Raw genomic sequence first — 15,434 nt, 5'->3', positions numbered from 1 at the left:
CCATATGTTAAGTAATCATTTATGTCTATTTTCTCCTTTCCTGATATGCATTTATATAGCATTATCATGTCACCTCTTTTCCTTCCATCCTGTAGTGTTGGTAGATTCAATTTATTTAGTCTTTCTTCGTAGCTTAGGTCCCTTAAGCTTGGTATCCATCTTGTAGCGGCCCTTTGAACTTTTTCAATCTTGTCTATGTGCTTTTTGAGATGAGGACTCCAGACTACTGATGCATATTCCAGGGTTGGTCTAATGAATGATGTTATTATCCTTCTTAGCATGTCTTCATTTATGTATGTGAATGCTATTCTCATTTTTGCAAGCAGTGTATACATGTTCCGTACCTTCTCGCTGATGTGGTCAGCCGGAGATAGTCTGTTATTGATAATCACACCTAGGTCTTTCTCTGTTTCTGATGTATATAGGGTTTTATTTCCTAACTTATAATCCCAATCAGGTCTTTTTCCACTTTTACCTAACTTGATTACATGACACTTGTCCACATTGAATTCCATTTGCCATGTACTACTCCATTCATGAAGTTTATTTAATTCTTCTTGTAGCTCCCTACAAGAGTCTGTGTTAGTAATTCTCCTTTGTATTTTTGCATCATCTGCAAACATATTCAGATAGCTCTCATTTCCAGTGTTACTGTTTATATCATTTATATACACTAAAAACATGATTGGTACCAGCACTGAACCCTGTGGTACTCCACTAGTCACTTCTTTCCATGATGACTAGTTTCCTCTTAGTACTGTCCTCATTTCTCTTTTTATGAGAAAGTCTTGCATCCAACAAAACAGTTTGCCTCGAATTCCTCCTTGATGGTACAGTTTCCATAAAAGTCTTTGGTGTTGTACTGTGTGTGTGTGTGTGTGTGTGTGTGTGTGTGTGTGTGTGTGTGTGTGTGTGTGTGTGTGTGCGTGCGTGCGCGCGCGTTTCTTGCACAGTATTTTTGTTACTGTTGGATAATTGGCTGTTGACTACTTTTATATAATCGAAAGTCACTGAGACAATCCATATTTTTGTTTTACCAAGAGTATACCAAAAAATATACATATCTCTTAGATATATTATAATGATGTGGTGTGGATGTGATAGAAAGCGTTAGGAAAAATACACTGAGGTGGTTTGGACATGTGGAGAGAACGGAGAGTGAAAGACTAACTAGGAGAGGGTATGTAAGTGAGGTGGAGGGGGGGGGAGAGGGAGAGGGAGACCGAGATGAGGAGGAATGGAGTAGAAAAGTATATAAGAGAGGGAGGTGTAAGCTGTGGGGAGGGCAGCGTAATGGCAGGGGACAGGGCGACATGGAGGCGATTTGTCTGTTGTATTGCCTTTCAGGATTGAGGCGTCTGGATAAAAGTAGATAAATAGAAATATAATTGTACTGAAAAACAATAATCACTACAACAATAATGATAAAAATGTAGAAATAAAACACACTATTGGTTATTACTACTTAATGTTTTTAGTTTTTTCTTTTAAACACTAAAAACTTAATATAACTTTTATGCAAAATAAGAAGAACGCCAAAGCCAAGAACAGTTTATTTCGAGGTGCCTGGATACATATGATGTAAGAGCGTGAATATTATAATGAAAGATAGTGAATAACAAGCATTCAAAATCTGTTACTAAATCAGGTGGAGGAAAAGGATGAAGGAAAACACCAAGTCTTCTTTCCTTTTACTATATTCACTTACCAGCTAGCCATTAGTATTCCTCAATTAAAGCAAAATTATTTAGCGTTCCCGAATGGCATGGCAATCATAGGTGCGTGGAGCAGTGACAGTCAAATATGCCCAAAACAATCGCTATCAAGCCTTTACTATGAATCAGCGGTGTTTCTAAGCCGTGACAAACCTCCCTGTACCCTGTCGAACTTCCTATTGCACTAGCAATCTAAGATCCGTATTCTAGTTGGTTAAAGGAAACTTCCTAGCATCTCTTCCTTGACGATTTATTGTAAAACTACCCATTAACATTTTTTTTATTTTATTTCTTGTAGCCTATCTTTTAATTCCCTACATGTCAACAAGTGGGTTGGCGGAGGGTTAGTGCCCCTCCCCGTAAAACAACCAACTAAAAGACATACAGCCAGCCTTACGGGATTGTGGCGTCTGGCTGTAGATAGATAGATGTTTTTAATGCTGACATATACTGAATTAAAAACACACACAAGAATATAGTAACGAAGCAGACTCAGAGACAAATCGTTATGGAAGAGGTGTTAGTAAGCGTCCTAAGCGAGAAGACCGCCGTAAGTCTCCCCTGCAACAAATCGACTCTTATAGTTTTGGCCCAGTGAAGGAGGGAGTCTGCAGCGTTACCATAGCAGACATTAACGAGTCTAAAATGATTTGGTGAAAACAAGTCCCCAGTAGATGAGATTGAAGAGGACGATAATGCCCGGGACCACGGCGTACCGACAGTAGAACATGAGCTTCTCGGCCTCGGGTGAACTCGGCCTTACGCTCTTCTCCATGGTTCGGCGCGGGTCAAAGGGCAACACCTGCGTAAACATCTGCCGGAGGGAGATATACAGGGTGGTCCATAAATTGCGCTTTCCTATTTTGTGTGTTGCAGAGACGGCTCAGTCTGCTGGTATGAGGGGCGTTGACATTTAGGTTGCTTCATGAATTTAAAATACACTTTCTACTGTTCTGGCCTAGATTTTTTGTCCTTTAGCAACTTATTTCATGTAACGTATTGGCAGAAAAGGACAAGACAATACTACGGATCTACATCCTTTTCAAGACACCTCTTCGTGACTAGCATCATATTCTAATGTTAATCTATTGCTAGAATTCAGTATTCAAGGTGAAGAGACGCCAGAGTCAGGCTAGGTTGGAGTAAAAGGGGTATTGTTAACTATTCAGTCACTGGGCGTTAACACAAAGACGTTAGAAATAGGATCCTGGAAAATAGGAAAATGATGCAGAGTACACACAGGTATATGCTAGCTGAGCCGTCCCCGAAACACAAGAGTTTAAGATGTGTAATATATGCAGTATACCACCTTGCACATCTGAGAACTTAATCAGTTTTTATACTACCGTGCTCCTTCAAGCAGTTAATAATTATCTGGGTGTGGTAGGAAAAGAACAAGAAATCACACACACACACACACACACACACACACACACACACACACACACACACACAAAGAAAAACTATGAAAACGTTATATATCACGGAGAGCCTGGAAAAGAACCACAAGCAACCTCATAGAATTTATCTCCTCTCCCCCCCCAAAAAAAAAAAAAAAAATCACGAAGAGGCAGGAAATGAACCATAATCTCACACACAATTAAAAAAAATACGATAACGGTACATATCACGGAGAGGCAGGAAAGCAACCATAACCAATTTCACACATAATAAAAAAAAAGGCAAAGAAAAAGAAAGCTTTAGAAAATTCTATATATCACGAAGGCAGAAAAAGAACCAAAGGCAGTAAAAAAAAAAAAAAAAAAAGGGAACGGCACATACCTGGTTCTCCGATAGATTAACCATGTGTTCCACGGCTGTATGAACCACGATGATGAAAAAGAGGAGGAATATGCAGAAGAAAAACCACACATCAATGAGCTTTACGTAGGCGGTGATGGGGAGGGCGTCGGATGTGTTGCTGAAGAGGGTGTACAGAACCAGGAGGGTCGTTAAGCTTACCGCCATTCTCACCTGAAGGAGATGCAGGGAAAGGTACGGTAAAGGGGGTAGACAGGTCGCTGTATGAAAAACTATCTTATGCGTAGTCTTATACACAGCTTAAACCTAGAAAGTCATACAACAGTGGTTTCCAAACTCTTTGGCTCTGTGGTTGCCTGCAAAAAATACGGTAATATCCATGGCCTCCATCTACATCTTACACTGAGGAAATACCCAAAGCAACATCGCTTGAATAAGCGTGTTAGATATGATATTTTAGTAACTCGAGTAATTAAAAACAGAGATGTGATGCATGCACGAAAAAAAAAAAAAAAAAAAAAAAAGCGAATTGAAAAACTGGTTAGGTTGAAATTACGTTTTGCTAACTGCTGAAGTATCTGTGGCTGAATTACACAGTAATGGCACAACACGGGTCATCCTCCATGTAGAACTAATTATTTTGTCCTTATTTGAAAACCAGGGGTTGAAAATTTCTATTTTGAAGAAATGGGAAGGCCAGACTGAGAGAAACACCCAGTTAAATATTTTGCTGATTACAGGGTAGCGTTCCAGTCTTAACAAAACCCTTTATTAGGTATCTCTCCTCAAATACGTCTTTGACTTCGAAATTCTAGGAATTCATCTTGCATTGTCCCCATGTACGCTGTGCACGAGACTTAAGTAGATGGGAATTCCTCATCAACTTTATCTGAGGAAAGTAATGATAAAATTCTGTTACTAGTGACTCAAGATTCAAAAAATTAATTCACGGACCCCCGAGAAATGTGTCATGGCTCCTTGTCTGGGAACCACTTGTTCACAGTTATGGTTGCTGCTGTTTGTTTTGCTTACGTCCATGAGTGCCACGTTGACGTAAAGCGTGGTGTAACCGACCAACTGCAACATGGCGGTGGGCAGGAACACGGTCAGCACGATCATCTTCCACCGTCGATCCAGCACGAACTCCACCTGACCAAACATGACGAGGAAAATAATTTGGACAGTTTATGGAAGTTATAAACATTGCTTTAAACAATGTGAGCAGAAGTAGGCCTAACAGTTTGGCCTGACTGACGCTGAGGGGTGAGCATATCATGTCATTACTCCCTGTTTTGGCGACATACACTCTCAATCATACACCTTAATGAATGACAGACCAAGGGAGCACCTAGATGATCTGCATACAAGGTGAAAACATTTAACATTTACTAGTGACATAAAAGGCTCCTTCTAAAGTCGATTTGCTTGCGTCTCAGTGAAAAGAATCCCCTACGGCCTACACTACTGTATATGCTTCGCTGAGGAGGTAGGGAGCTATTAAACAGTCCATGGTAACCGTTCAGTGTTGTCAGTAGTTGGTGCGCTTGTCAACATCACTACCGAGGCTGACTATGGAAGCAGAAGCCAAGGAGAGATGGTTTCGGTGGTTAGGATACTACCACTACAACTACAGCTACAACTGCTACTACTACTAACAACAACAACAATAACACTGCAACTACTATTATTGCTACCTCTAATAACTACAAAAACAACAACAACACTGCTGGTGCTACTACTGCAACTACTACTACTACCAACAACTCTACTACTACTACTACTACTGCTACTACTAACAACTCTACTACTGCTACTACTACTACTACTACTATTAAAAGACTGTGACTGTTGGTGCGGCCGTAAGAGTGGGGTATCCCGTCTATACAATGTACTGAACTACTGTGGGAAATTGGTGGTAAAATATGCTGCTAAGTTTATAAAAAAAAAAAAAAAATCAAAGGAAATGATGCACGGATTATTATCTTCTTATACCATTAAATAACAAGTAATCGACTAAAAAGGGGACGGAAATCTTTACTAAGCAAACTATACTGTAGTTACTCTCTGTTCTGATGACAATGAATAATACAACTTGTGATCTCTAAATGACAGAAACACACATAAAAACAATTTCCCTTTTACTAACATTGAGGGTTGAATATCGCGTCTCGTTGCTGCCAGTTTCGACCACGGTGATGAAGATGTCTTTGAGAATATATGCGGGTAATTTACGGTCCTCCAGATAGACCACTCTCGCCATGTCCGACGAAAATCTGACCAGTTCCCGCCTAACTGCGAGCTGGAGTTGGAGGAAGCACTGCTGGGTGTCGAAGGGGTAGTAGAACACGTCAAAGGTGCACGCAAAGATGCCACTGAAGAGGAGGGAAAGGGCTTATATATGGAGGAGTGATGGAGGCTGATAAAGAGGTGAAAGTGATAGATAAATGCGCTGGAAAGATGATGATGATGGAAGGGGCTAATGTTTGTGTGTGTGTGTGTGTGTGTGTGTGTGTGTGTGTGTGTGTGTGTGTGTGTGTGTGTGTGTGTGTGTGTGTGTGTGTGTGTGTGTGTGTGTAGGCAGGTAATTTCTCACCTATAATGCAGCTTCTGAACCATCATGGCAGACTTTCCATCATACACCGTATCTGCGGAGGAGGACATTGTACGTACTTTAGGTCTGCACTATAAGTGTCACGGCATATAACAGAAGTATATAAAAATGATAATTATTCTTCATATACTATATCTTTCAAACCACTCCAGTACGATGATAATTCTTATATTTTGTTCTAACAATTGGTGGACGATGTAATTCGGCCTGAGAGAGAGAGAGAGAGAGAGAGAGAGAGAGAGAGAGAGAGAGAGAGTAATCAGACTGATGGGGTAAGTTCGTTCAACCTGAGGACTCTTTCTTACGATTGATAAAATTCCCTTGACACTGGGGTAGCCAAAAGAGCATAAAAAAGGACCCCAGACAAAATATCAGGTTTTAATTCAGTCACATACGTAATAACAAACCGTCGGAATTTTCAGGAATCGCAAATACCCGAGTACTTCCAAATCAACAAATAGAACTGACAGCCTGGGTTGAAAGCAATTACTGTGGGCTACTTTAGGTGACTATGAATTAAAGGTGGGTGATTAGAGGCTATGTTCGGGGAGTGTGGGTTAACTTGATTGATTATACTCACCCATCCTGACGTTGTTGAAATCCGGTGGTAGAGGGACGCCGATCTTGTTAAGGTAGAGGTCCTCCGCCAGCAGTTTGATATTACCGTCGTACACGTTAGGGAAATTGATCTTCACTTTCCACACACGCTCCCTGTCCGTCGACGAGAGCTTGTTCCACTCCAGCGTATCACCAAGGTTGAAGTACTTGGGTCGCGGGTCATTCCACCGGATCTCCACTGTGAATTCCACGTTGATGACCCGCCTGATGTCACTGATCTCCATAAAGCGCAGGACTTCAACCACGGGGTTAAGATAGATAGCCAAGCCCTCCGTCTCGTTGTCAGGGGGTCGCTCTGGTCGGTATCCCTTCGGCAGTCTGAATACCTGGCAGGACAGTTACCAGTGTGGAGAGAATGGAGACTGAGAGACTGACTGGAAGTGTGTACGTGAATGAGGGGGAGACCAAGGATGAGATGGAGGCATGAAGTGGGCAGATATGCAGGGGATGGGGGGTGAGTTGGAGGGACGGCAGCTAAGAGCACAGGGCGACATGGAATTAGTTTGTGGTCATCCCGTAAATAGACAGACAGATAGACACTCACCAAACAAGCTTTACAGAGGCCACTTGTTCTCTGTACCTCCCATGTGCTCCTATGTTCTACTGAGTCACTAAACATACTCTAAAGCTGTTACAAGATCGTTAAACACAAAAAAAAATCCAGGAAATCAGCTAAAAATGGCAAGAATAATGTTATAATCTGGTATGGAATTCTAAGCAACTGACGGTAAATGGCAATAAATACATTAGATCAAGCTTCAAAATCGCTAAACCTGCACGTTACCTGACAATCATCCTCGTCAGACAGGTCGGAGCAATCGTCCTTGGCGTTGCAGCGTTGGTACCTCGGAATACAGTCGCCATTATTACAGGTGAATTGGTTATTGTCACAGATGGAGAAACTCAGTTGGATTTGTGAGCCGATCAGGTGGTTGCACAAGGACCGTCTCAGAGTCCATGTGTGCCTGCCTATTGGGTAGGAATCCTTAGAGGGAACGTCGAGGACACCGACCACTTCACCCACGGTTGTGTCGAACATCTCCCACGTGTAGTTCCCACTCTTGTACACCATAAAGCCGTAATAGCCGTGTAGGTACGGCTTTTCTCCACGATAACCCAGCACCTCGTAATAAGTCTCGGCCTCATTGGTGTAACAAAAGCCTCGCAATCTCAGTGGAAAGGTCCGGTCCACTTCACAGGGCGCACAAGCCGGCCACTTGATAACGCAGGACGTGTCAACCCACAAACCATTAGGCAGGAACATCAACATACAGTTCTCTCCTGTGCCGCCGTTGGGTTCATTAAGTTCAAACTGCGTCTCGGCGATGGAGTTGTCTGTGAACTTGCGCCAAACATCCTCCTGCTCTCTGTCCGTTACCCCGATCCACAGGTGGTAATTGGAAAGACAGTTCTCTGCAAATCGAAGAGACTCCTGGTGAAGAGCGATATTATCCTCCTTGTTGTCCGGCGTGTACACCTCGTAGCCGATCCTATTGCATGTAAGGCGCGATTCTGCCATATAACGCGCCTCGGGGAAGATGACGTACTCCACGTTTTTCCGGCAGAAGTAATCCGGCTTTACCAATTCGACTGTAGCGCCACCCAGAAGCTCCACGTCCTCTCTGTCCGTGGAGAATATGTTGCCTAAGGGAGCTTTGGTGCAGGATGCTTGTTGCCTCACCTCCTCCGGAGTCAATGACCTGTTCCAGATGTTGACCTGTGCAATGTGACCGCGGAAACTCTGGTCAGTGTCATACGCGCCTGCCAACAAGTCCTGCTCCTGCCCGATAGTGATGATGCCCTTAAGAGGGAGCGGGACCTTGTGAGGGACGCTGAAAGGGCCCTTGGCAGCCAACTCACCGTAGATGTAAGCCCGGTACTCCCCGTGGTGGAAGTTGTGGCAGTAGTGACTCCATTCGTGCAGTCCGATGTCGTTGGTCATGTTGAGGAACCCGTACTGGCGCACACCGTTGTAGTAGAACCCGTGATGCTCCCCTCGCCGATCTGACACAACACAACAGTTAGTGGTCACCAACATCCATACACAGAGAACCATGGACAAAGAGCCATACTAGGCTTCTCTCACCTTCGGAAGCTTAGCCAGCAGAGGAAGGAGACGTAGAAGAGGTGAAATATTACGTGAACTTTTATACCTATAGACAGAGAAATATATCAAACCTCTCAAAGCTTAGGAATATTAGCCCACAAAGGAAAATGAGAAGAAAAGATGAAATTTAGGCCGAAAAGCATACCAAGACTCTCTAAGCTTAGGAATATTAGCCAACAGAGGAAGATGAGAAGAAAAGGTGAAATATTAGGCAGAAAACCATACTAAGCCACTCTTTAGCTTCGAAATATTAGCCAGTAGAGGAAAGTGGGAGACTAAAGAAGTGAAGTATTAGGCAAAGAAAAGTGAGAGGCAGAAGAGGCGAAATATTAGGTGAATTTCTGCTCTCAGTTGTACAGTACTTACACATGTGGAGGACGTCGTTGTCTTGGTCGGAAGTTGCGATGGATATGTGACTCTCGTAACTCATAAGGACAACTGGACGCGCTCGCAGACACACCGTCACCTCTGGGAACTCCGACACGTCACCCTGTATATCATCATCATCATCATCACCATCGTCCTCTTCCTCCTCCTCCTCATCATCATCATCATCATCATCATCATCATCATCATTATCATCATCATCTTTATGTATTTTTTCTCCTTCACAAGGATAGGGGTGAGGCATGATTCAGAAACAAGAAAAATGTATGAATGAGGGAGAACTATCAATAACATAATCAGTGAAATGGACCAGACATTCATTCACACATCATTCAAGCTCCTGGAATCCTGGCTTCATCTTACAAACCTAACTTTTTGCATATACAGGTATTTTTCCATAGCATTTGGCCCATATACATGAATACTATACACGAACAAAATAACGAATGAGTAGGCATATATTTACTTTGTGCACAGAGAGAAAGGAGTGAGACACCATTACTTGACTGATTACTATTACACACACACACACACACACACACACACACACACACACACACACACACAGTCGATAGTGCACAGAGAGACGTCAGTCGTAAGCCAAACTGAAGTGAACACATTAGAGGCAAATGGACTTTTACCTGCTACTTCCACCTCCACCACCACCACAACCACTTCCTCCACTACCACCACCACACCACAACCACCTCCGCCCCCATCTCACCTCCTTGAAGTGGTCCGTCAGGTTGTATCGAATTAAAACATCATCCCTCGGCGGTGCCCACATATCCAGTTGCATGGCGAACACCTTAACCATGCCCTCCTCCTCCTTCTCTCCTCCCGCCTTCTGTGCCTCCGTTTCTGTGCCATTCCAAGGGACTGGGGAGGTGAGAGGTACACTGGTGAGCGAGCTGATGATGATTGGAAAGCGATATTGGGGAATAAAAGTTCGCCGATGTTCTCAGTCATTTGATGGCGATTGGAAAGCGAGATTGGGGAACAAAAGTTGACCGATATTCTCAGTCATCTGATGGTAACTGGGAAACGAGAACAGGGGATAAAGGGTCACCGATATTCCTAGTTATTCTATACTTGTACCTTTTGGCTCGATCTCCCTCGCATTAAAAAAAGAATATAAATATATTTATACTCAGCGCCAGCCAACTTAACTGTCATATATTCAAATCTGAAAGTCGCCGCTAATTGGCTAAGGTAATTTTCATACTGACATTCCTTAAGTCTTGAATGATGGCTGTATGGGAGGATGCGGCTCCACAAACAAGATGGCTGGCGCGGGATATGAAAGACGTGGGGTTTTGAATGGAAACCAGAGTATGAAAGGTGATTTACTTAAGCACAAGGGAAGGAGTATAGGCCTAATTAACATACTTACACCCATGCCACCTTACCTACTAAAGCGAGGAGGACCGTTGAGCAGATACGGAGTGCGGAGTCTCTACACAAGACCATCCTGACCTTTGACAGCGACTGAGACTGAAATATTCCTCAGGATTCACGACTCTTCTAGACTCTCTGCCTTAATGACTTGGGCCTTAATTCTAAGCCGTCTTCTTCGTCTTCGTCGGCTCTGTTTCATTTAAGTTGTTGGCTGATGACGTTAACAGCCCAATTTTTTTATTTCTTGAGTTATGCTGCATCAAAATCGCATTGACTGCTTGAAGGAAATATCTAAAGATTCGTGCATTTAGTCATGATTAACTAGAAGCACAACTTGTTTTTTTAATGTCTTTTGCATTTCTCACGGCTGAATAAAACCTGGCGTTGGCCAAATTAAAATTCTTAAGCGTACCGGAAGCAGAAATAAAAAAGTCTTGATATAACTTTTAAAGACTTTGACTACTAAAATTTCTCCATTGGTCAAAAATCTCCTGGTGTTGGGCTAAAAAAAAAAATAATACTAAAAAACCCAGGCACAGACCCAACAGGGAAGGATGTTAATGTCTGACTTTCTGACTTGTATTTTAAGTGGTATATTAAGTGGTATTTTAACTGGTGTTCTGACTGGTATTTAAACTGGTGTAGAACTGATCAATTTGTGTTTTAGCTATTAATTTAAATGGTCTAAGCTGGTGTTCTAATCGGTATTCTAACTGGTGTAAACTGGTATTCCATCCGATACTCTGGTATTTTAATCGGTACTTAAACTGGTATTCAAACTGGTGTTCGAACTGGTATTTTAACCGATATTCAAACTGGTATTCTAACTAGTATTCTAACTTGGTCATATATGCTCGAATGTGATGTGTGTGTGGAGGGGGGGGGTTACTGGTATTCCAACTGGTGTTCTAACTGGTATTTAACCGGTATTATAACTGGTATTCTGTGTTCTAACTACTGTTGTAACTAGTATTCTAACTTGGCAATATGTGCTCGAACGTGAAGTGTGGAGGGGGGAGGGGTATCCAAAGAGGAGGTGATGGCCGACCGCTGGACACGCTGCTGAAAAAATGGAAGGCTTGAAGCTGCCACACCACGACAGTCTTCCAAAAGGTCGATGTTGTGACGTCACCCGTGTTTATAATTGATGTGTGTGTGTGTGTGTGTGTGTGTGTGTGTGTGTGTGTGTGTGTGTGTGTGTGTGTGTGTGTGTGTGTGTGTGTGTGTGTGTGTGTGTGTGTGTGTGTGTGTGTGTGTGTGTGTGTGGGGTTGGACCTTTTTGGATTGATCAAGGACAGCAGTATCTTAGGAAAATAACGTTATATTCAAGTATTAAAAATAGATGTTGACTGTAGGCCTTTCACACTAACTTGGCCCAGGGTTTCGTCCTTTTGCAGCTTATTTCACTTGTTATGGCTCAATATACTTTCCATCGCACCTCTTCGTGACTAGTATCATACTCTTGTGTTTGTCTTTTGCTGCACCTCAGCAGTCACGATGGGGAGAGAGAGAGAGAGAGAGAGAGAGAGAGAGAGAGGGATTAATGACAGCCTAATTAACCCCTTCTGTAGCCACGTTCTATTAAGCTGATCATAAATTGTCTGAAATATACAAAAAAATTAAGCCGAAAAATGCCGTTGTCATCGGATTCTGGTGTGTGTGTGTGTGTGTGTGTGTGTGTGTGTGTGTGTGTGTGTGTGTGTGTGTGTGTGTGTGTGTGTGTGTGTGTGTGTGTGTGTGTGTGAGAGAGAGAGAGAGAGAGAGAGAGAGAGAGAACTGAATAAAATCATCTGGTGATAACATGAATAAAATCTATCAGAAAAAATACCGTATCAATGAACTGTAAACTTAGTCGCCTCGTGGTCCAGTCGTCTCAGGTCCCCAGTCGGAGTGACAGTCCTGTGATACTCATGAAAAACCCCTATGAGGTGACTGGATCTTCTTTCTTTTGATAGGGGGGGAAGGCAGTCACTTAGTCTTCAATATTTAGGACAACAGTTTTCTGGCCTCGGTGTGCTATGGCAAAGGTTGTTAACGTTACAGTTTTTTATATAATATCATAAATTAAGCAGCTGTATGATTTGAAAATTGGAGTTTTTTTGTAACAAAGTCTAGCAATGCTTTGTTTGTCCCCGAAATAAATAAATAAATTAATAATTAAATAAAGGAATAAAGAAAAAGATCTGTTCCGTACGCCTTTGGAACTCACAGGTCCAGGGAATGATTTACTGCAAGCTATAAACTTATAAAAAAAAAAAATACCCAACGTTCGTTCTGTGTTCTGGTAAATAAGAAATGGTCAGCAACCTACGTATATATTTTCCGATGCACTGAACTCCAAAACAGATTATATCAATTCATCTTCACCCTTAATGAAGCAGTTTTGGTGCGGACACACATACATCCCGGTAGTTAGAAAGTGAGTAATGTCTGCAACACAAATCTAATTATTGGTAAATCCGTCTGGTGCAGCGCCGCGGCCACCATCAAATATTCAAGGGTATATGAAGGGCGGGAAATACGCCATTTGTACAGTTAGCCGCGTTCGATGCTCGCTGGTGGCGCTCATGTTTACCTGGGCGAGATTCACCGTCAAATTCAGGATCAATTCCCTCTCCTGACCCAGATTTTGATTTATAGGAAGAATGAAAGACACATATGCTCTTCTACACTCCATTCTTCGTTATTACTGGGGGAAAAAAAGCTAACGATAATTTCTTTTTTTCCAGAAAAAAAAAAAAAAGAGAGACTTAGGAAGATTCTAGTTTCCTTGTCCTTCTTGAAAAAAAAAAAAAAAAAAATCTGAGTTACAAGACTGAACTGATCGAAAGGTTGCTTGTAAATCCGCCGCTTCGTAAATGGCGGGTGATGGAGGGCGCCTGTCCAAACACCGCCGACACGCTCAGCCTCATGGGACACCCGCCATCATCTCCTGTCACTGCCGCCACTCAGTTATATTATCGCCATCATCTCCTGTCACTGCCGCCACTCAGTTATATTATCGCCATCATCTCCTGTCACTGCCGCCACTCAGTTATATTATCGCCACCAAATATACATTTTCCAGCATCTCGACAGATTTCTTTTATGAAACTTATTAACTGATTTTTCACGCGTGCAATATACATCGGACTCATCTCACAAGCTCCTCCCATCCGCTCCTTATATCATCTACGAGGCGTTGAAGGGGAACCTACACGTGGTGGCAATGTGCACCCTGGGTGGAGCAACTGCAGCGTCCACCCGAGAGCCAAACCTTCCCATATTTCTCTGTATCTTGCCGTGGGAAGGATCTTAGTCCGATCCTGGTGATGCGCAGTCTACCACAAGGGGATACCGGATCCCTACACGGCGTATGCACCGTTATATTTCTGTAGGACAGCCCCACAGAAGCAGCTGCTTACCTGCGGTCAACAGGTCTACTCGCCCAGACAGACCGGAGTTAAGCAACAACAATAACAACAACAACAGCTATGTACGTAGTGGGAGGGTAATGTTTTTGGTTCCAGCCGCTTGTTTGTTTGTGTCTGTGTTTGTGTCTTCAGGCTCTTAACTTTGGCGAACCTTGACCCCCCAAACTACGTACCTTTCTGGGTGAGGACGGGAACTTTGGAAAAGTCAACTGTTTGCCTGAATGAACCTCGTGCAGTTGATGGGCACTCGTACACCTCTCCCACCCTTCTACTTCACTCTCATACACTCTCGTATTCATCTATTATCTCACGCTGGCGCAGGAGACGGACACTTTCATGTAGTGCCACCGCTGTAACCAGGTCGCTCAACTGCGAGGTGATACAAACGTCCCTAAACTACTTCCCTATCCCCCGAAAGGAGAAAAATGAACTGCAGAAGATCAACTTAAGCCTGCAGTCCACCAGGTTCTCGTTTCTATTGAACCTGGGGCTACAGTCACAACAACTACTACTCTCACAGAGTAATCCTTTCATCTTGAACGCTGGGTTGTAGCAATACATGAATACTAAAATATGGTGCTAGTCACGAAAAAGTGCTATGGAATGGATGTACAGCCGTAGCACTGTCTTTTATGCCACCGAATTACGTGAAATATAATGGAAAGGGACAAAAATCTGGACAAGTTAAGGTGAAAACTACAGTCAGTCTCTCACTCTCCACTCGAAGTCTTGCTATAGGAAATACAACCTTAAGGAATCCAACGGAGATTTTTATATTTTATTCCTGACTTCACTGATCGTATCGTGGCTTGGTATTTACGACCTTTCTTCATTGACGACCTGCCTATTATCCTTCATTTACTGGACAACTTGCCTATGTTCCTTCACTTACGACCTGCCTATTATCCTTCACTTACGACCTGCCTATATTCCTTCATAAACTGCCTATATTCCTTTATTGACGTCCTCCCTCTACTCCTTCACTGACTGAGGGTAATTTCCAACGCTCCCCCGCTGACTGAATATCAACTCGGCCATTGTTACGTTCACTCACCTCACCTGAATCCCTCCACTACCGTTCCTGCTAAAAATTACTGAAAGGAAAAGGGTCTCCGCTTCACTCATTTTTCATGCGAGGAGAGTATGAAGGGAGTTGACGATGCTGCCAGCCTGATGAAGAGATTATGCAACGGTCCATTTTGCTACTGATCTAAAACCAGGAGTGTCGAAGAAAAGGGGGGTATACAAGTATTAAATAAATCCAGGAGATAGGGTACTGATATTACCATTTTCAACAGCTTTGTACTCACTACCAATTCTTTCATCAAGTTTTTCGGTACCGTCCTTCCATTACCAAGGTTACTGCATAAATACTACTGTTTTAAATACAAGAACAATAACTACTACTACTACTACAACTTTTT

At 42.8% G+C, this 15,434-nt stretch overlaps 1 protein-coding gene across 1 annotated transcript; it reads right to left on the bottom strand.

The window, feature by feature from the left end:
• Positions 1-2,355: 2,355 nt before the first annotated feature.
• Positions 2,356-13,861, bottom strand: LOC145400457 (uncharacterized). The gene is made up of 10 exons (XM_080272970.1): positions 13,795-13,861; positions 9,924-10,078; positions 9,179-9,302; positions 7,490-8,709; positions 6,668-7,031; positions 6,070-6,121; positions 5,623-5,848; positions 4,509-4,625; positions 3,498-3,689; positions 2,356-2,529 (listed from the first exon to the last, which is right to left on the bottom strand). Exons 1-10 carry the CDS (start codon positions 13,859-13,861, stop codon positions 2,356-2,358), a joined length of 2,691 nt encoding a protein of 896 aa, XP_080129096.1.
• Between the last annotated feature and the right edge of the window lie 1,573 nt (positions 13,862-15,434).

This window comes from Coenobita brevimanus, chromosome 52, assembly GCF_032717465.1.
Source record: "Coenobita brevimanus isolate Jiangsu-jjx chromosome 52, ASM3271746v2, whole genome shotgun sequence".
Classification (NCBI taxonomy): Eukaryota; Metazoa; Arthropoda; class Malacostraca; order Decapoda; family Coenobitidae; genus Coenobita; species Coenobita brevimanus.
The sequence above is the reverse complement of the archived record's forward strand: the minus strand, read 5'-3'. Positions and strand labels throughout refer to the sequence as shown.